The following is a 21,052-nucleotide window of genomic DNA, read 5'->3' as shown; positions in this document are numbered from 1 at the left end:
CTGCAGAGCAGATGCAGGTAGATGGATCTGTATTGGCTATGTACACGACAGGGCCGGAGTGCGTTCATGGGCTCCAGTCTGGATGTGCTATTTTTGCGGTAGAGCTTTGTCCTGCACCACCTTGACCGACGGATCGTAGCCGCGTTCAAACAGCGCATTCTGCGCAATGGCTCAATACGAAGCGAAGTCTGCTAAGGAATCTAGCCAGGAACGGACAGCGCTGAGCGCGCGCTGGCAAGCGTACGTGTAGCCTGACCTTAAGTTTCGCGTGGTTCGAGGCTAGTTGAGTACGTGTTGAGAAGCAATAGAAATTAGCGAGACTCGACTGATACGACACTGATAAGTTGTGTGGCCAAAGCTTCATTTCTACGCGGGCGGGCGCAATCGAGCGTTAGCATACGATAGTCGGTGACAGTACGATTATCGTACTATCGCCCTCTATCGAAATTCGAAACTCGAAATTTCTCTATCGAAATTTGAAACGCAGGTTTTCGCTTACTTCAGCTTGTTTAGTTAACTGCGTCAATAAATTTACGCAATAAAAGTAGGAAGAAGCGCAATCATCTAAACAACCTCCTTGATTTATGTCAGCTATAATATAGCAGCCGGAAAAGAGTGAGGAATAGGCTTCTGTTGAAAAGAGTGTTTGAGAAAAAAAAAGTCGCAATTTCACCCGACAGGCGAAACATCGATTGCGACAGCAAATTATCAGATAGCTTTACGAAGTAAGGATAGTAGTTTTATTGGCCGTATGAACTTGTAAACATTCGCTAACTAAATTGACAAGCATGGCGTCACGTACGCACAGGCAAACATTAATGCTATGTTCACACTACGGTCGTAACGCGCGTAGCAGCTCTTTTGGCGTATCGAACGTAACGGCTGTAAAAAACGTTACGGCAGTTAAGCCGGCACCTTTGTTCACATTTACTGCTGCTTAAATTACGGCTTTTACAACACGCCAATCAAATTTGGAGCTGCAGAATCGACGTCACCAGCGGTCCAATATGGCTCCTGCCAACATGCGAGCGCTGGCCGAGATTGAAGAAATTCACGCTCAAAACAAACTTATAGTCATGTATTCAATCGCCCAAACGACGAAGGCGACGCAGAAGGGTTTGGGTGCGGCAAGTATTTCTCGACAGGGCCGTGGACGGCGATTTTCACAACCTTATCGCCAAGCTCCGAGTTTGTGACGCTGCGATGTTTTATAACATCATGCGCATGTCGCCCCAGCAGCTCCGCTTCCTTGAAAACCTAGTGAGACCACTCATCGAAGTTCGGAGCACGCATCTGCGGCCATCGATTCCCTCGGCGGATAAACCAGATGAACTGAAAACAGTCTCGCAAGGCGCACTGCAAAAATTTTCACGAACACAGCCAATCGTGCGCACGGAATGGCGGAATGGCACTTCCCGCGCCCGGAGCTGTCTGCAGACGGAAGGACGGAAGTGTCGTCACCGGTTGTTGAAAGACGAAAGCTTATCGATCATTGGCTGTGTCGCAACGGTCGTAACATAACAGTCGTAAATGTTGCCGACCCTTTAACACTCTCACCCACGATTTTTGCGAGAATTGCGCACGTTGGTACCTTTACGTTCGCAGTCTGAACTAGACGCATACGCTTGTTGCGCTTCCGCTTACGTATGTTACGAAAAATCGGTGCCTTACGAACGTAGTCTGAACATAGCATTATGCTATGTTCACACTACGGTCGTAACGCGCGTAACAGCTCTTTTGGCGTATCGAACGTAACGGCTGTAAAACACGTTACGGCAGTTAAGCCGGCACCTCTGTTCACATTTACTGCTGCTTAAATTACGGCTTTTACAACAGGCCAATCAAATTTGGAGCTGCAGAATCGACGTCACCAGCGGTCCAATATGGCTCCTGCCAACATGCGAGCGCTGGCCGAGATCGAAGAAATTCACGCTCAAAACAAACTTATAGTCATGTATTCAATCGCCCAAAGACAACGAAGGCGACGCAGAAGGGTTTGGGTGCGGCAAGTATTTCTCGACAGGGCCGTGGACGGCGATTTTCACAACCTTATCGCCAAGCTCCGAGTTGGTGACGCTGCGATGTTTTATAACATCATGCGCATGTCGCCCCAGCAGCTCCGCTTCCTTGAAAACCTAGTAAGACCACTCATCGAAGTTCGGAGCACGCATCTGCGGCCATCGATTTCCTCGGCGGATAAACCAGATGAACTGAAAACAGTCTCGCAAGGCGCACTGCAAAAATTTTCACGAACACAGCCAATCGTGCGCACGGAATGGCGGAATGGCACTTCCCGCGCCCGGAGCTGTCTGCAGACGGAATGACGGAAGTGTCGTCACCGGTTGTTGAAAGACGAAAGCTTATCGATCATTGGCTGTGTCGCAACGGTCGTAACATAACAGTCGTAAATGTTGCCGACCCTTTAACACTCTCACCCACGATTTTTGCGAGAATTGCGCACGTTGGTACCTTTACGTTCGCAGTCTGAACTAGACGCATACGCTTGTTGCGCTTCCGCTTACGTATGTTACGAAAAATCGGCGCCTTACGAACGTAGTCTGAACATAGCATTAGGCGGCGTTTGACTCGACAGGCTGTATTAGCCCCGAGAATTAGGAGTGGCGCCCTCTCGCGAGTGACGTCACGGCCAGGACGCCGCTCGCTCCGGCTCGCTCGGCTGCCGCGCGCGCTCGTTCCCTTCGTGTATGCTTGGGGTATGGGTGGCTCGAACCGTACGGATTGAAGAATACGTCGGCTTCTTTCAGCTGCCATACCTTAACCACAGTTTCTTCAAAAGCGTGTGAGTCGAGAAACTTTGCGGCTTGGATATCGCAAGCTAAGTAGCGTTAAAGGGGTCTACTAGGTTTTGCAATGCATATATATGCGCCGTGTCTATCGGTAAATTTTGACTAAAAAAAGAATATCTGCAAATTCAACGCGCGAAGTTGTGTATGATGCTTCGCTAAACATTTAACATTCCTTTAGTATTTAGCTATGAGAGGCATTGCATTTTACGTGGAAGAAAAATTTGGTAATTGGCGTCAACATGTTATCTGATTTTAGAAAGACACTGCCCAGCGAAGCTCTCATCATGATTCCTATTACTCTGGTGTGTTGTTCTATTCAATTATGGCCATTCATTAATGCGTAAAAAAATAGTTAGGCGCGCATTTCTTATGAAAAAGTTTGCTGCTACTTTCATCCCCCTCTGAAACAGGCCTCCAAAAAAACGAATTGCTCATGGCTGCTAACACGACGGCGCGTCATGTGGAGTATTTACATAGTTAATTCACAAACACCATAGTAGCAATCACCGGAGAGAAAAGTTTCGTTGTTGAGATCGAGAGCCAATCGATTGAAAGTGATGAAATGTTTCATAGTGGCCCTCAGTAGCCTTTATCGACAATATGGCACACCCCTGATCACGTAGCGGTAGCAATCGACTGTTCGTATGGCGAGGCACGCTATGTTCGCGAAACCCATCAGTTCACTACAAATTCGAATTAAAACCATAAAGCATGTTTTTTACAGCGCCAACTGGAATGGCTAAAGTATTCTCGAGCTACTACACCGCAGCTTAGATTTCCTGTATACAAAAGGAAAATTCAAGCACCTTCTGTCTCACCATGTCTCGATCCAGCGTTATTCAATTATACAAACGGATAACTATTCGCTTCGTCGGTACATAAAAGAGAACCTTGCAGGCAAATTAAGTTTGCTCCAATCCAATCGCAAACATTCATAAAGAAAGCACCACAAGCCTTGCATATACTTTCACTTGATTTCTGACCCTCCACCGGGGGAATTTCGATATCTTCAATATGTCCCATACTACTAATCATTGACGCTTCGACTTCTGTCTGGCTGCAGCGATGCGGTCCAGCAGGCATACTTGACTAAAAAAATTGGGCCGAGCAGCCTGTGTCAGTTTGCCAAACAGATTCGTCATGTATATTCCTCAAGCAGCAAGAACCAGTAAATTTCTCAAGTGAGTTTGATTTGATTTAATAATTTCCATTTACACACACACATGTACAGAGGAGTGGTAAGTGGAGGTGGATGAGGGAAAAAAGTCGCACAGACGCGGCTTGAGGTAACCTCACCCCCTTAGGTACAATATGGCTGCATGGGGTAACACATCAAGCACCATATAAACTACATTTATATAGTGGCCATAAAACATTGCAGTTATTCAATATATGAAAGAACAGTGAAATATTTCCACAATAACAATGCAAAACACACTGCGGCATTGAAATAAATAAATGATATACACTAGGTAAGATAGACAAAAAAGAGGAACATAACATACATTATTAATCATTAACAAACGCGCTCTAAAGAGGTGAGTTGAACGTGTAGCACGGAAAAGGGAATATATATTGGTACATTCCTACTTGTACTCTGTAAATAGCTGTAAGCCTTCATTAACTTTACTTCAAGTTTCCGCCGCTTAAAAAAATGAACACGTGAAGAACCGCCTAATGTTGACAAGCAGTTAAAGAAGCAAGTGAGGCGTGTAGAATCTAAGCTCCAGTATTAGTTAAGTCCCCGTGCTATTGCCGAGCGTTTCTGTGAGGAAATGCAAAAATTCGATATTATACCATGAACTACTCGTCGTGAGCAAACCTGTTTTAGCGGAATAAAATCAACGTAACTGCTGTAGAAGTCATATATAGCCAGCTTTGTGACATACTTGTTGCACCGCGGCAGGTATGGTATCATAACTGGATTCCGATAGGCTATGCTCTTGCGATTGTCTATCCGCGTATGAAAAGCCCGCAATGGGCTGGTCTGCGTCGCTTCGGCTGGCACTGTAGCGTTGCCTTCGAGAGCTGCATTGTTGTCTAAGAAATTAGCTCTTTGAATAAATGTTCTCAAAGGAAGACGTCGTAAAAATATATTTGAGACGACCACCATAAGTATACAAGCAGAGAGAACGAGGGCGAACAAACGAAAACACCGCAGAAAGCGCCCGGACAACGCCCGAACTGTAGCAGACGACAGGCGCGAGTCCGTGCCCTGACGTCACGCGAGCGGCGCTCGCAGCGCCGCTCGTGTTCGTTCTCGGGGCTAATAGAGTCGCGGGCGCCGCGATGTTCAGCTCGCTTTTACTTCCCCTCTCCCGCTCGCTCCGAGAAGCCGCTGCGAAACCTGCCATTATGTTTCACGCTTTCCTTCTTACCCTCGAAAGTTTAAGAAAACTGTTGTTGTGCGACTTCATGTCACAAGTACAGTGTCTGTATCAGCTGCACAGAATTAAAAAAAAACGTGAATTTTGTAAGGATATTTCCCGATATTCAAAGAAGTTATGTCTCTGTGATTACTAGGAACTCGGTAGCGTGAAAACTATGGCAGGTAAGTAATAACCATATCCTTAATAATCCCCTAATTAGTACTTATAGAGGAAGCACTTGAATTCCAGAATTGAGGACTCAAAGTCGTATTATTAACTCAACAAAACTTCTTAAAGAAAATCGTTTTTGGTGCTACAACCTACAGTACTTTGGCACTGCGGGCGGCGCCCAGTATGGCAGTAGCGAAAGAAATATGAAACAGTGGACCAGTGAGGTTGATCCCTCAACCCTCTCCATTGCGAGTGCAGACCAACAGGTTTCGCTGGCACGGGCTTCATCTAGGTCCTTTTTCTTTTATGGTGACGCCAAGAATCGAAGCGAAGCGTGCTCTATTCTGTTCCTAATCTTTTGGTGGTACCGCAACTAGGATAATCACGTTTGTCCGTATAGCAGCAAATAAAAACAAGGCTTTATTGATCACAATGAAGTCGTAATTGTCATAACATTGGCGCCCGCGCAGCAGGGAGGCAGGTAGCGTTTTCCGTTTTTCTAATATGGTGGGGAGATTAGCGTCACTGAGGCACAATTTTCGTTTTCGTTCAGGGCTGCCCACAGTCAAAATACTGCGGGCCATAGAACCTACGACGATTTTTGTGAAATTGTTGTTGGGCAAGGTATGAATGTCGGCTTTCAATTTTGCAAATGCAATGTTGCCGCTGAAATTGGTAATTAAAACTTTACAGAACTTTTTTTTTACTTGTGACGTCAGCCGTATTTGCCACGATGCCGCATTTGTATTGGTTGCCAATCCTTACAGTCTGACAGAAGATGTGCACATGCGCTTATCACAAGTTATCAGTGCAGCACACTGTGTTATTTGGCGCAGAAAAAACAGCGTGTATTGGCCTCGAGCTCCACCACTGGAAAAGCTGGCGCCACCGTCGGCGTGACGTGAAATTAGGGATCACGTGGACATAGCGGCCGCGTCGGCTGCTTCGGGAGCGCCGAAGCGAGCTGAAAAGGAGAGTTTAAGTTCCCTCGTACGCTGCGGTCCTCATTTAGTGGCGAGATTTTCCCGCTTCGAGTGTCTCCTTTACAACGATTGAAAGCAGTAAAATAGCTAGTGGCTGCCTTTGAAGGTGCGCAACATGGTAGGCTACTGCTCGGTGCCGCAGTGCCGGACGTACGCAACGGAGCCCGGTGTCAGCCTTATTCATACGTAGCCGCAAGGCAAGAAGCTGCGTGAAGCTTGGCTCGCGAAACATAAAACCGGCAAACAGTCATCGGCTACAACTCGGGTATGCAGCAAGCACAGACGCGAGGAAGATTTCTGCTTCGGCGCCGGGTCTGCTATGTTCCAAAAATGCACTGCAAAAATGCTCGCCCGAGAGCGCTGCCCGACTAATGTCATGACGGTTTGGTCTATGAACTTGTAGATGCTATAAATACTGGCAAGTTCACTGGAGTGGACAGGGAGTGGTAAGAAGCACATAAAAAAAGCATGGCATATGGTCATATTTGTGTTATGAATTAATGCACTGGATTACAAAAAGAGAAGCAGCGGGAAATCGCACGCTGAGAACACCGATAAACATATAGTGCGACGCAACTCGAGAAATAATATTGACATGTCCAAGAATTTAGAAAAAAAAGAAGATTGAATTGTCGCGACGTCCGGCACATCAGTCCCTGTAGGCGTCGAAGTCTCTACAATGAAATTATTTTTGAACAGCTCTGATAGCGCCCACGCAAGATTGGTTGCTTGTATACTGTCAAATGCTCCTAAAGCTCATGACACTGTGCGAAAACGCGCACGCGGCGAAAGCGAAACAGTGCGTGGACAAGCATGCAGACGCGCAGTCGGTTGCTGCGAATCTGTGCGATCGCTGCATTGAGGCTTCATGCTATTGCGCTCCATTTAGTTATACAAACACTATAATAGCATACTTCACATAGTTTGGCCTCAGCGTTTGCCTACCTTTTACGCAAGAAGCCGGTTCGGGAGACTAAATCGCGGCGACCGCGCACAGTGGTGTTCACTGTACGTATTCGGTAAACAGATAGCGTCTGTAAACGATTCTGTGCTTTCAGTTTGCCTAAGATTATTATTTAGACAGTAAAAAACTTCTCTCGTTTCGAAAGTACTTACAGAAATTTCCGGGAGAGCTCCCGCGTGGTGTGTTCAGTGAGGGCTGACAGCAAAACCTATAGACGAGCGCACGCCAAGTTTCGCCCGAGACGCCAGCGCTCGTTTCTCCCCTGGCGGCACGGTTTCCAATCCCCCGGGGGTTTGCTTCCGCCGGTTCCCTTCGCTCGCGCTGAGCCAGAGGAGGCCAGGCTGAGCGCGCGCTGCACGAGAGAAGGCTTTCTCGCGCGCGCTGCACGCGAGAAGGTGCAGGTTTCCGTCGCCGCTTCCCTTCGCGGTCGCGCCCGCGTTCAGTTCGCGCTGCGCGCGAAACGTCTCTTGTTTGCGACGGCGCCTCTTCGAATGACCGGAAATTATTATTGTGTTGTTAACTGTCACGACAGCAATGTAAACATGAAAAGGTTGATGCCACCAGTGAAATTATAGCGATTCACAAGAAAATGGTACGAAAGAAGCAGACGACAGACATGGATTACTGCGGTGCGCCGAGCGAAGTAAACATCTGGCAAACGAAGCGAGATCGTTTATTGATCACTCCTGAGTGTATGACGGTTTCTATATCTAACCCACGTGAAATGAATAATTACTCGGTACATAATCCTTTTATTCATACAAAAACTTTAAGTTCAACGAGTGCTTGTCCTGTCTTCTTTCTCGTGTTTCGTTTGTGTGTGCGCTGTCTGAGAATGGAAACCACGTCTGTTGTATGCGCTAGCAGTAGCCGAAGTTCACGCGTGCCGAGAAATTGAATATGTGCATGATGCATTGAACATGACCGGAGTTCATTCCCGCTTCACCACTGCACCGATCGATCGGGTTACTGGACGATACACACCCGCGTCTTGGTCGCGCCGGCATTGCTGAAGCAGGAATGATTAATAATACTTTCAACTTCCGTCTCTTCAGTACTGTTAAAAAATGACCAAGCTGTCTACATTGCTGCCTCTATTCCATATTGTAGGGGACGTACTAGTTAAAGTTGTGTGCGCATGTCGTACTTGTGCTATGCAGCGATATATCTTGTTTATTTCCGCACAGTGTCGATAGAAGTCCGTTGTCGCCATCAGAGACAACACGGATTTGTAGCAAACATAATGTGAGAAACTGCAAAAATGACTTTAGCTCGTAGGTGCCGTATGTATGTGCCGCATCGTATGTGCTGACGATTTTTCCGGCGGCACATACGATGTCGTTTCCAATTACCTGCTCAGCGTCCCTTACATGGTTAAGCAGACGCTGCCCTTTCGCCGCATTGCAGCCATAAAAATAATCGTCAAGTGTACCGATCTTCTTAAAGGCAAATATAGCGTGTGCAGTTTGTTTCACACTAAGGGGGAAATTCGGAACGTATTGCATCGCGATGCGGCAAGCAATGGAGTCGTGCGGCGGCAGCAGCTCGAGCAGGCGCACACGCTTGAGGGGCGGTGTCGTGATCTGCGTCGTCTGCTACGGCGGCGCGCGCTGGCCGCATTTTCGGGAAGCGTGGTACTGTCAGGGGCAGTGCACCGATTTCATCGGTACTGCGGGAACTGAGCTGATGTTCTTTACTAAACGTTGTGCGTTGCCACACTCTGATCCTTCATTGGCGCTAATGGAGTTCCACAAACGTCTTTTGACAACATGGTTCATTTGTAATTTCGAAGGGCCGGAGTACTGAGCGTGTGCACGTATATTTCTTCACTGTGTGTGCTACCGTAATGAGCAGCGACAAAACGCACCAAGATGTGCGCGCAACGTGCTCAGTCTTTGCTTGACTCGAAAGGAAAACAAAGCACTCAACAATGGGAGTCGAACACGGTGAAACAAACGGACACGATTAAATGAACGTTTTAGGTTCAGACAATGAGCTGGAAGTGATTTTTCTCGATAATCATTCGCTACACCAGACAGACCCTGCCCGCCGGTGGGGAATTGGACACGTCACGCTCGGAACTTCAGTTAGTATCTCGTCATGTCCCCAGCGGCAGCGATGACAGCGCTCATCCTGGAAGGCAGTGAAGTGTAGAATGACTTGATCAGGGATGTGTTCATTCGCTGCAAGTCTCAGTCACTGACGATGGTGGATCGAAGCCTATCCTCGGGCGACTGATAGAGGGGATGTTGCGCCAGCGATACTTTCAACGAGCCCCAGACATTTTAAATGATGTTGGCGCCCGGGGATTGAGGCGGCCGCTCCAAGAGAGTGACTGCGCGCTCTTCTAGCAGTTCTTGCACAGCACGAGCAGTGTGGATCGGCGTCCTATCGCGTTAGAATATATAGTCGCCTTCCAGAAACGGGCCGTCAAGAATGTATGGAATCAGTACGTCGTCTATGACTGCCATGCAGCGATGAACTTACATTCGAGGCGTATCAGTGGGCGTCGCGCAACGCTTAGCAAAGAATACCGGCTCCTTTCATGCAGTAACGATGTGATCAGCGCCCTGCACCTGACAGTAGAACGTTTCTCGACAATGCGGCCAGCGTGCGCCGCCGTAGCAGACGACGCCGTTCAAGATCCCGCCCCTCGAGCATCTGCGCGAGCTGCTGCGCTTAGAGTTTTCCCCTAAATGTGAGAGAGACTGTACACCGCCCTCCGAAGGAAATGTCCACGCGCACACACCGCGCGCGGCGCGAAACGTGCCCAAACACGCGCAGTGCAGGAGGCAATCAAGGCGGCGCGAACGAGAGATGGGAGAGGGGTACCACCGCTAATAGAATTTTGCTCCGCATGCGGCGCTCTCAACGCCGGCGCTGCAGCGCCGCTCTCGGTGCCGTTTTTGTCTATGAGGAGCGCGCCGCGTGATCCCTCGTACTATGCCAGCGAGGCGCTTCCGATAGATGGCGACTCCATAACTCCTCGCCGCCAATACTTGCTGCATTCGCGACCTCTGGGAAAGAAAGCGAAGGAGAGGGCGACCCGGGGGACGTGCGCGGTGTCCAAGGCGGCTGTACTAGTGCTGAAACCCGGAAATTGTCGATATCCTGGCCTTCCTCGACTACACCCGGGAGGGGCGGTGACAGAAGACCTATGGGCCCCGGGTGCCAGACGACCTAGCTACGCCACTGCGTGTGTGCCTTTCTAGAGCAAGATGAGCATACACGCGAGTCTTGGCGAGCACTGGTTTCGCTGTGGAAGACACGAGCGCATTGATGGTCTAATATTGAGAACCTTTAAGCAGCACTCACCGTTATCGAGTTAAGCGCTCCAGAAGCGCCTGGACTCGAGGGCTCCTAGGATTCACAAAAGAAAGAAAAGTAACTATAAAAAAATTCTTGCAGAAGCCATCGAAGATGAAAGTGAAAATGAATGTTAGCTTTCTTGTGTAATCTGGCGCATATCGCCATGCCATCCGTGAACGTTACGGGCACATCAGTGTACACACGCAGTAATCACTGCACCATACTTCATATTCTGCAGTAATTTCCAGTACACTTAGTACAGCGATCCTGGCTGCAATTTTGTTGCAATGACTATCTACCAATAAGCGGTCGCGCTCGAAGCGGTGTCATAGCTATTCATCTTTTCTATTTTATCATCATATCTCTACATATTTTTTATTCATAGCTGTTCGTTTCACAAAGCACAAAGGCTGTGGAAGATGCCCTGAATTGATGCGCAAGACATCCAGTCTTAGCAAAGTGGCAGCGCGCCACATCACAAAGAGGCGCAGGAATTGACCGAAACAGCTAGTCGGGGTTTGAAACTGGGTCTTTTCCCCGATACAGACGGCACACAGACGGGGAAGCGAAACTATGTCGCTTGCTTATTTTCAGGGAAACGATTCTATGAATTCTAAGAAGCGGAAGAAAGACGGTATAATGCTTCCCAAATTTCGCAACAACGAAACTGAGGGAAACAGCCAATGAGAAACACTTAAATATTCGGTAAAGTCAACAAACAGTAGTAAAACAATGTTAATGTCCGTTTTCCTCTTATCAGATGTTACACATTTAACGGATCTCATTGACTACTGTTGTTGCTGCACCAAAATATTGACGACGTAAAAGTAAGTAAAACAGCCTTAAAAATATAGACCCCCCCCCTCCAAAAAAAAAGATCTGTTGAATTGCATGGTGCAAATTATTGCTTAATGCGGTCTTATAGGTCTGTAAGGTTATGGGTTGTCTTGCTCGCTGGCGCTGTGCGAACCTGTCCGCTGTCAGAAATGTTCACCTTTGATACAACCTGCTAAAAAACTTGTTTATAGTGGCGTCATGTTGCTAAAGAAAGCTCCGGCATAACCAATCGCATGGCGAATGTCGACGTTGATGCGATTAGCACTAATGCAGTGCAACAAAGGAGGTTATTGCCGCAGAAGAGACGCGTCATTTATGGGGCGAGTATGCACCGGGTTCCTCTCTCGCGCTTGGACGCGCCACCTCATCTAGCGCCGCCGCCGCGACGCCCGCGGGTGGCGCGTGTGTGAAAAAATATTCAGATAAGGGTCGCCGCAAGGTAACGCTATTCCAAACGGTTTACTCGAATGCTGCGATCAGCCGTCTGCGATCAGCCGTCTGCGAGTGGTCAAACTCTTTTTTTGGACCACCAAATCTTTTTCGACCACCTCTGCCCGTGTGATATGACGTGTACGCAGTGATTACGCATGATTCGACCGGACGAACGAAAAGTAATTATTTCTCCTTCGATGCCTTTTCGCCATTATAGCACTCCGCTATTGGTAAAAAGGTTCCGGGCTGCGTCGACTTCACCTGTCTGTCAAGCGACGTCACAAAACCGCGAAAACTCATCGCGTCATAGTGACGTGTATGCGTTAAAGATGCATCAATATGCCGAACAAATTTTTTTTTCTGAATACCCGGGAGACTGCCCCGTTTCGAAGGAAAGGAACAGAAGATGGCTGCCGCCGATCGCTCAGGCATGGCTACTCGCACCTGCCGGAGAGGATAGGTTTATTTGCGTATAATGAAGCTATGTGCATGGCAGTATAACGTTATCGAGCCCGAGCCCTTTCGGCACCTATACGGCATCGCTCTGCCAACTCTTCTTTGCTGAGGATCCGTTTTAGCGGCGTTCTTAACCTTCCGTTGCACGCCGCCGCAATTTTCGACCAGCCACCAAGCGAAGCATGGAAGCGGACCAATCGCAGACACCCCCCTCTTCATCCGCTTATTTTCAGCGCGCTGGCTCGGGCTGTACAATGTACGCCTTACAGGTCAGTGATTCTTGCATTTCCCAGCGCATATGGTGCATTTGCGCCACGTAGAACGTACGGTATGAATGCATAGTTCGTGTTCAGTAACAACTTGCTTTTGTGCATATTAAAACACATGTTGCTTAACTGTTGCTTGTTCTTCGCAGTACTCGCGACAGCACGAAGTTTTTCAAGCAGAGCGCGTTCGAGGTTCATGCACACCTGCACAGGTGTACCTCAATATGCGTGCTGATAGAGCTTTACGCAGAATATGTGCATTTTGCTGCCCTCGGCACCGTGCGCCTGCCAGCCGATGCTTTATCCTGGAAGATGGGAAAGAAGCGGCTGCTTTGACTTAAGGAACGAATCCTCCCTACCGCAGGCGTATCTTATCTGTGCGCGCGAGAAGCGCAGGCTAATGAAGGTTAGCGGATGCACAGGAAGAGTCGGCAAGGCTCCACAGAACATACGCCTGCGAACACATCAAACGGCTGTTCCATGGTCGCACGTAGGCCGGTTCTACGCGCGTACTGTTCTGCACCGTGCGCCGACTATCGCAGAACTTTGGTTCCGTGAAGCTTCATTTACCGTGGGAAGAAGGCGCCGCTCAGGCCGCAGTCAATGAATCTAAACGCGGAGTCTGAAATGACTTTCTGCCTCCTCGCTGGCGGCTCAGCCTCCATCGGCAGACTCCGCGCGCGATGGCAGGCCGCGCTGCTCAGCTCGAACCTGGAAGAACAACCCTGGGCAGTCCAGCGGGCCAAGGAAGCCACCGAGAGGCAAGAACTCTTGGCCGTAACCTTGGCGGGTGCCCCAGCCCACTAACTCGCCGGACGCGAATCGTTCTGATTCGAAATAAAGTTTTCTCACTCACTCCTCGCCGGCGCGCTGTCGTAGTGATGCGCGGCCACCTGAAGTTTGTTCAATAAAGCACGACGATTCCTCAAGCGGGAAGGTGTTTGTGCTCACAAACTCCAAATTGATCGTGAATGGGTCGGTGTGTCGTACGTGTCTCCAGTGCGTTCTTGCAGTGCAGTGAAAATGCGTACATTTTTTTTTGATATCGCCAGACGTCTAGCTCGCAAGACCGTCTGAGAGCCCCAGGAAGCCCAAGCAGAGAAAGGCAAGTAGAAGACAGCGATAAAGGTGACCTATAAAAAAAAAAACACGCAAGAACTGGGCAGCCGCCGGTACTGCGGTTGATGGGAACAGTTCAGTTGGCTGGCCTTATAAGGCATGTTTATTTTCATAAATGTTAGAAAAAGCAGCCGATTCGACCTCACGGCCTAATTTGCGAAGTTCATTATGAACTTCTTTGAACATGACTTCGGCAATTGTAATGCAATGAGACATCGCGATTGTTTAGCATTGTTGCGGAGCGCGCGCGTCCGAGCAGCCCGGTTGCGCGCTGCGCGGCGTGGTTTCGCAACAAATGTAAACAAGAGAGGAAAGCTGGCCCGATAGGCGGAGCAACGCCATGAGCAACGCCAACTTCCGGCTTCACTTTAGCTTCACAAAGAGTGACGTCAGGGCCTCTCCTTAGTTTCCTTCCTCCATGCGCTAATGACTACTACCTGCCACGGCGAAGAGCCGTCTATAGATGTTTCGTTCTGAGGAGAGCTGTTTTTTCTTTCTAAATTTTTTTCGTGACTGAATTGAAGTCTGCGCTTGTGTTAGCGCATTTCAGGCGCTTTAGTCGCACCCCGCACACCCTCAAGTTCCAGAAATCGCCACAGAGGGCGAAACATCAACCGCGGCGCGTTCCAGCATGAAGCACGCAAATGGAGCTACTGAATTTGGTCGCATACTTTGATTTGTATTTTTTCTGCTAGGGGCGCTCAAGGCGGCTAAACATTGCGATTTAGGCAGCACTGGCCGCCTTGAAACCCTTGGGTTCAGTGAGAGTAGGGGAAAAGTAAACATGTCCGCAATAGAGATTAGTAAGAGGTGATCGGAAGATTGGCGGAAGAAAAGTATAGAGAAACGACAAAATGCGGAGACGTACAAAAGCAAAGTTCGCAATAGGCGGTCAGAAAATTAGGTGGTGGGAGTTCATAGTGTTTTTTTCTTTTCTTTCTTAACTTAGCTAGGAAATTAGGCAGTATAATAGCAAGAGCTGGGTGGCGCAACCCACCGCCCCGTTCCAAAGGGGAAGCTCATAGCGTCCGTCCGTCCGTCCGTCCGTCCGTCCGTCCGTCCGTCCGTCCGTCCGTCCGTCCGTCCATCCGTCCGTCCGTCCGTCCGTCCATCCGTCCGTCCATCCGTCCATCCGTCCGTCCGTCCGTCCGTCCGTCCGTCCGTCCGTCCGTCCGTCCGTCCGTCCGCCCGTCCGTCCGTCCGTCCGTCCATCCGTCCGTCCATCCGTCCGTCCGTCCGTCCATCCGTCCGTCCATCCGTCCATCCGTCCGTCCGTCCGTCCGTCCGTCCGTCCGTCCATCCGTCCGTCCATCCGTCCGTCCATCCGTCCGTCCGTCCGTCCGTCCGTCCGTCCGTCCATCCGTCCGTCCGTCCGTCCGTCCGTCCGTCCGTCCGTCCATCCGTCCGTCCGTCCGTCCGTCCGTCCGTCCGTCCGTCCGCCCGTCCGTCCGTCCGTCCGTCCGTCCGTCCGTCCGTCCGTCCGTCCATCCGTCCGTCCGTCCGTCCGTCCGTCCGTCCGTCCGTCCATCCGTCCGTCCATCCGTCCGTCCATCCGTCCGTCCGTCCGTCCGTCCGTCCGTCCGTCCGTCCGTCCGTCCGTCCGTCCGTCCGCCCGTCCGCCCGTCCGTCCGTCCGTCCGTCCGTCCATCCATACGCGGCTTCCTTCGTCAGTGATCTGCCGCGTCTGGCCGCGAACTGACGCGTTGATTGAAAAAGAAAATGAGCTAGCTAGCGTGATAACTCGTCGCTGGAACTGAGCAGAACCTGTTTGGAAACTACCCAAGAAAGCGGATTAACTTTGCAGCCTCTAGGTCTGTGCACCAGTGAGAAAAAAAAATAATGTTTCGCATTTTCAACTATGAATTTCTTCGGTTGCGAGGCGGATAAAACAGATTTCTGTATTCATTTTCTTTTCAAATTGGAAAACTATAATAAAGGTATTGCTCTTCAAAGGCAATTCAAACAAGGCTCTTGTTATTTTGTCACGTTGATAAAATTCCTAACACGTAGTGGAGTATAAAAAATTAATAGTGTTTATTGTGCCTGCATGAATGATATACTGTGATAAGTTCACTGCACATTAATACAAATGTACTTCCGGTGATACAGTTGGATTAATAGCCTGTGCGTATGCGTGTGTGTGTGTGCGTGTGTGTGTAACTGAGGCTCTTTCTTCTTTTGCCTACAGCCACCAAGACGCTGCTCAGATTTGACCACCCTTTTGGACTCTATTGTCTCTGGACGTACAAGTCAACAGTGAATGTGTCACCACAGAGCCATAATCCTCGCAAGGTATGTTTATCGCATTTATTTGATTAACTTTTTTCACCCTTTTCTGCTTGCTTGTTTGTCATAGTTTTATCATTTCTGTATTCAGGAAGATGGACAAAATAGAGATTATTGTTCTGCAAGCTGCCCACGCCAAGCCATAAGAAGCTCAGCAGTCACCATGATGACAACAGGTCCTCTTGAACTACGTGAAATGAAATGTTTGCAAGATTACCAGATTGAGGGCTTTGAGCCCTATCAGGAAAGTCGTCATCATCATCATCAGCCTGGTTACGCCCACTGCAGGGAAAAGGCCTCTCCCATAATTCTCCAAAAACTCCAGTCATGTACTAATTGTGGCCATGTCGTCCCTGCAAACTTCTTAATCTCATCCGCCCACCTAACTTTCGGCCTCCCCCTGCTACGCTTCCCTTCCCTTGGAATCTAGTCCGTAAGCCTTAATGACCATCGGTTATCTTCCCTCCTCATTACATGTCCTTCCCATGCCCATTTCTTTTTCTTGATTTCAACTAATATGTCATTAACTCGCGTTTGTTCCCTCACCCAATCTGCTCTTTTCTTATCCCTTAAGTTACACCCATCATTCGGCGTTCCATAGCTCGTTGCGTCGTCATCAATTTAAGTAGAACCCTTTTCGTAAGCCTCCAGGTTTCTGCCCCGTAGGTGAGTACTGGTAAAACAAAGCTATTATACACTTTTCTCTTGAGGGATAATGGCAACCTGCTGTTCATGATCTGAGAATACCTGCCAAACGCACCCCAGCCCATTCCTATTCTTCTGATTATTTCCGTCTCATGATCCGGATCCGCCGTCACTACCTGCCCTAAGTAGATGTTCTCCCTTACCACTTCCAGTGCCTCGCTACCTATTGTAAACTGCTGTTCTCTTCCGAGACTGTTAAACATTACTTTAGTTTTCTGCAGATTAATTTTTAGACCCACTCTTCTGCTTTGCCTCTCCAGGTCAGTGAGCATGCATTGCAGTTGGTCCCCTGAGTTACTAAGCAATGCAATATCATCAGCGAATCGTAAGTTACTAAGGTATTGTCCATTAACTTTGATCCCCAATTCTTCCCAATCCAGGTCTCTGAATACCTCCTGTAAACACGCTGTGAATAGCATTGGAGAGATCATATCTTCCTGCCTGACGCCTTTCTTTATTGTGGTTTTGTTGCTTTCTTTATAGAGAACTATGGTGGCTGTGGAGCCGCTATATATATATTTCAGTATTTTTACATACGGCTCGTCGACACCCTGTTTCCGTAACCTCCATGACTGTTGAGGTTTCGACAGAATCAAACGCTTTCTCGTAATCAATGAAAGCTACATATAAGGGTTGTTTAAATTCCGCACATTTCTCTATCACCTGATTGATAGTGTGAATATGGTCTATTGTTGAGTAGCCTTTACGGAATCCTGTTTGGTCTTTTGCTTGACAGAAGTCTAAGGTGTTCCTGATTCTATTTGCGATTACCTTAGTAAATAGTTCGTAGGCAACTGACAGGAAGTTGATCGGTCTAAAGTCTTTGGCGTCCCCTTTCTTATGGATTAGGATTATGTTAGCGTTTTTCCAAGAATCCGGTGTGCTCGAGGTCATGAGGCACTGCATATACAGGGTGGCCAGTTTCTGTAGAACAATCTGCCCACCATCCTTCAACAAATCTGCTGTTACCTGATCCTCCCCAGTTGCCTTCCCCCTTTGCATAGCTCCCAAGGCTTTCTTTAATTTTTTCGGCGTTAACTTTGGGATTTCGAATTCCTCTAGACTCTTCTCTCTTCCATTATCGTCATGGGTGCCATTGGTACTGTATAAATCTCGATAGAACTCCTCAGCCACTTGAACTATCTCACCAATATTAGTAATGATATTGCCTGCTTTGTCTCTTGACGCATACATCTGATTCTTGCTTATTGCTAGTTTCATCTTCAATGCTTTTAGGCTTCCTCCGTTCCTGAGAGCATGTTCAATTCCATCCATATTATACTTCCTAATGTCAGCTGTCTTACGCTTGTTGATTAACTTCGAAAGTTCTGCCAGTTCTATTCTAGCTCTAGGGTTAGAGGCTTTCATACATTGGCCTTTCTTGATCTGATCTTTCGTGTCCTGCGATAGCTTACTGGTATCCTGTCTAGCGGAGTTACCACCGGCTTCTATTGCACACTCCTTAATGATGCCCACAAGATTGTCGTTCATTGCTTCAACACTAAGGTCCTCTTCCTCAGTTAAAGCCGAATACCTGTTCTGTAGCTTGATCTGAAATTCCTCTATTTTCCCTCTTACCGCTAACTCATTGATCGGCTTCTTATGTACTATTTTCTTCCGTTCCCTCCTCAGGTCTAGGCTAATTCGAGTTCTTACCATCCTATGGTCACTACAGTGCACCTTGCTGAGCACGTCCACATCTTGTATGATGCCAGGGTTAGCGCAGAGTATGAAGCCTATTTATTTCTAGCCTCGCCGTTCGGGCTGCTCCACGTCCATTTTCGGCTATCCCGCTTGCGGAAGAAGGTATTCATTATCCGCATATTATTCTGTTCCGCAAACTGTACTAATAACTCTCCCCTGCTATTCCTAAGTGCCTATGCCATATTCCCCCACTGCCTTGTCTCCAGCCTGCTTCTTGCCTACCTTGGCATTGAAGTCGCCCATCAGTATAGTGTATTTCGTTTTCACTCTACCCATCGCCGATTCCAAGTCTTCATAGAAGCTTTCGACTTCCTGGTCATCATGACTAGATATAGGGGAGTAGACCTGTACAACCTTCATTTTGTACCTCTTATTAAGTTTCCCAACAAGACCTACTACCCTCTCGTTAATGCTATAGAATTCCTGCATGTTACCAGCTATATTCTTATTAATCAGGAACCCGACTCCTAGTTCTCGTCTCTCCGCTAAGCCCCGGTAGCACAGGACGTGTCGGCTTCTTAGCACTGTATGCGCTTCTTTTGGCCTCCTAACTTCTCTGAGCCTTATTATATCCCTTTTACTGCCCTCTAATTCCTCGAATAGCACTGCTAGATTCGGCTCACTAGATAACGTTCTTTCGTTAAACGTTGCCAGGTTCATATTCCAATGGCGACCTGTCCGGTCCGGTCCAGTCCTGACCTCCTATATGAACCAACAATCAGTGAAGTAGCAGTCTACAATTTTGTATCGCACCCAGCAGGAATACTAAAATTTGACATACAAGCTTAGTTGCTTTTAAGGGCATTTTATGGCAATCGAAGAAGCAACATGTTGATTCCCAACTTGTTTCTTTTCTCGTCATTATAGCCATGCCGACTGGAATAGAAACAATGTAGCAAACTTCTACTCGCTAATGCACAAAGTCTGTCATCTGCTATTTGCAAATCCGATTGACGGGCATCACCACCAAGTATCGCATGCTCCCTCAGAGCGTTAATTTGTTACATGAAACTGCAAAGAATTTTAAAACGTTCAACACCGCTCAGTGCAATTTTGTGAAAATTATGTTTCATGTGGAGAAGCTCTGGCAGTCACTCTTCACTTGAGTATTCTATTTTGTATTTAAAGTACGCTCAGTGGCATATGCCATTAAAGAGGGGAATGGTTACAAAGCAGTAGAGTGAAACAAACAAACATGAGCAGTGAGTGCTGGTAACGCAATGATTCTCCTGATTATACAATGTTAGCTAATGTTTTGCAAAAAAAGTCTCTTATCGGTGATGGGTACGATACTTGAGAGAAGGTGATTCCATTCCTGAGATGTACGGGGGATGAAAGATTGAAAGAAAGACTTCGTGTAACAAGAATCAATCCCTGCCTTATTGCGATGATCGATGCTGTTTGAAATGTACTTGAGGCCGCGGTATGACGTTGTGGTGAAGTGTGGTATGACGAAAAACATTAAGATATAGCGAAACACGAGCAACTGCGGCGGTTAGCTAGGGGAATAAGTGCTGGATATATTCATTAAGGTTATACTCCCGGTACGGTTATAATTACAAAGAATGAAACGAGCAGAGTTATATTATACTCGTTCAAGTGAAGTAATAAGGTGAACGCGATTAGGTTTCCATACTGCAGATGCATGTTGAAGTTTCGAGCGTGTTAGAGTTTCGTAAAGGTGTAATTTTAAAATAGACAGTGCTTCGGAAAAATTACACTGTAAGCACCCGAGCAGGTGAATAGCAATAATAATGGCGTGCTCTATATCAATCCAATTTAAGTTATTTGTAATATGTACACCAATATATTTGTTGGACATGACGCAATCTAAGGGAACGTTGTTAGGATGTTAAGTGCTAGGGTTATAATTAGATCTTGATATTGCATTATTTTTAATTTGTTAACTACAAAAGGCTCATGTACACTTGGCATAAAATCAGTAACTAGGCCAGCCCTGCACCGTAAGAGTTGGCTAGAGAAGGCAACTTCACACAACCGGCCTAGTACACACTTCTGAAACATGAAACATGACCAACCAATAAAATCAAATTTTCTTTCTGTTCAAAAAACAGAAGACGTACCTGACAACAGTGTGTTCAAAGAAAGTTTGTGAAATATACTCGAAGTTTGGCTTAACAATCAGCCAATCAACAGCGGACGAGCAAGGGAAGCCTCAAGGTGGGAAGTTGTCTTCGTCACGGCCCTCACAAATATGTTTGATAGTTGAAACGTTGGGTACAAGCTGAGGCTTCCCTTGCTCACCTCTGCTACTCAACTGAAGTGTTCGTCTCCTTGTTACCTTTTCCCATTGTTTGAACACAGAAGCTGAGATGTGTTTTCAACATGAAACCGTAAATTGCATTTTCCAATGATCTGCGAGCATTAATTGGGTATACTTAAATTTTTATTTAGTGTCCTTGTTTATACACAATATTTGCAGAGGTCCTTGCAAGCACTGTCGTCTCCATAACGCTCCTCGCCTCCCTAAGGCTACTCCACTTGTGTCAAAGCCTTTACTGTTGCACCTGAATACTACACGCGCCGCAGAAATATCAAGAATAGACAATATGTAATCTAAAATTTAGCATACCATTTCTTTCCTCTACACTTCGCGCCTATCACCAATGTCTTATGAAAATAA

The 21,052-nt window shown here is 47.6% G+C and overlaps 1 protein-coding gene across 5 annotated transcripts in view; it reads right to left on the bottom strand.

The window, feature by feature from the left end:
- LOC135913105 (glycogenin-1-like) overlaps window positions 1-21,052 on the bottom strand; it is a 78,179-nt gene that overhangs the window by 33,307 nt on the left and 23,820 nt on the right. For 2 of the 5 annotated variants that reach the window (XM_065445788.1, XM_065445769.1), the window contains exon 7: window positions 10,610-10,654. The exons of 2 other annotated variants lie outside the window; for them this stretch is intronic. In XM_065445788.1, the coding sequence (XP_065301860.1) occupies window positions 10,610-10,654 (45 nt within the window). Of the gene's footprint in view, window positions 1-7,487; window positions 7,647-10,609; window positions 10,655-21,052 lie in introns of those variants that run through there. One more of the 5 variants, XM_065445806.1, reaches the window with a different exon arrangement.

The sequence above is a fragment of the Dermacentor albipictus genome, chromosome 1, assembly GCF_038994185.2.
Source record: "Dermacentor albipictus isolate Rhodes 1998 colony chromosome 1, USDA_Dalb.pri_finalv2, whole genome shotgun sequence".
NCBI classification, from domain to species: domain Eukaryota; kingdom Metazoa; phylum Arthropoda; class Arachnida; order Ixodida; family Ixodidae; genus Dermacentor; species Dermacentor albipictus.
Note: the sequence above shows the minus strand (reverse complement) of the source record. Positions and strands in the feature narration are given on the sequence as shown.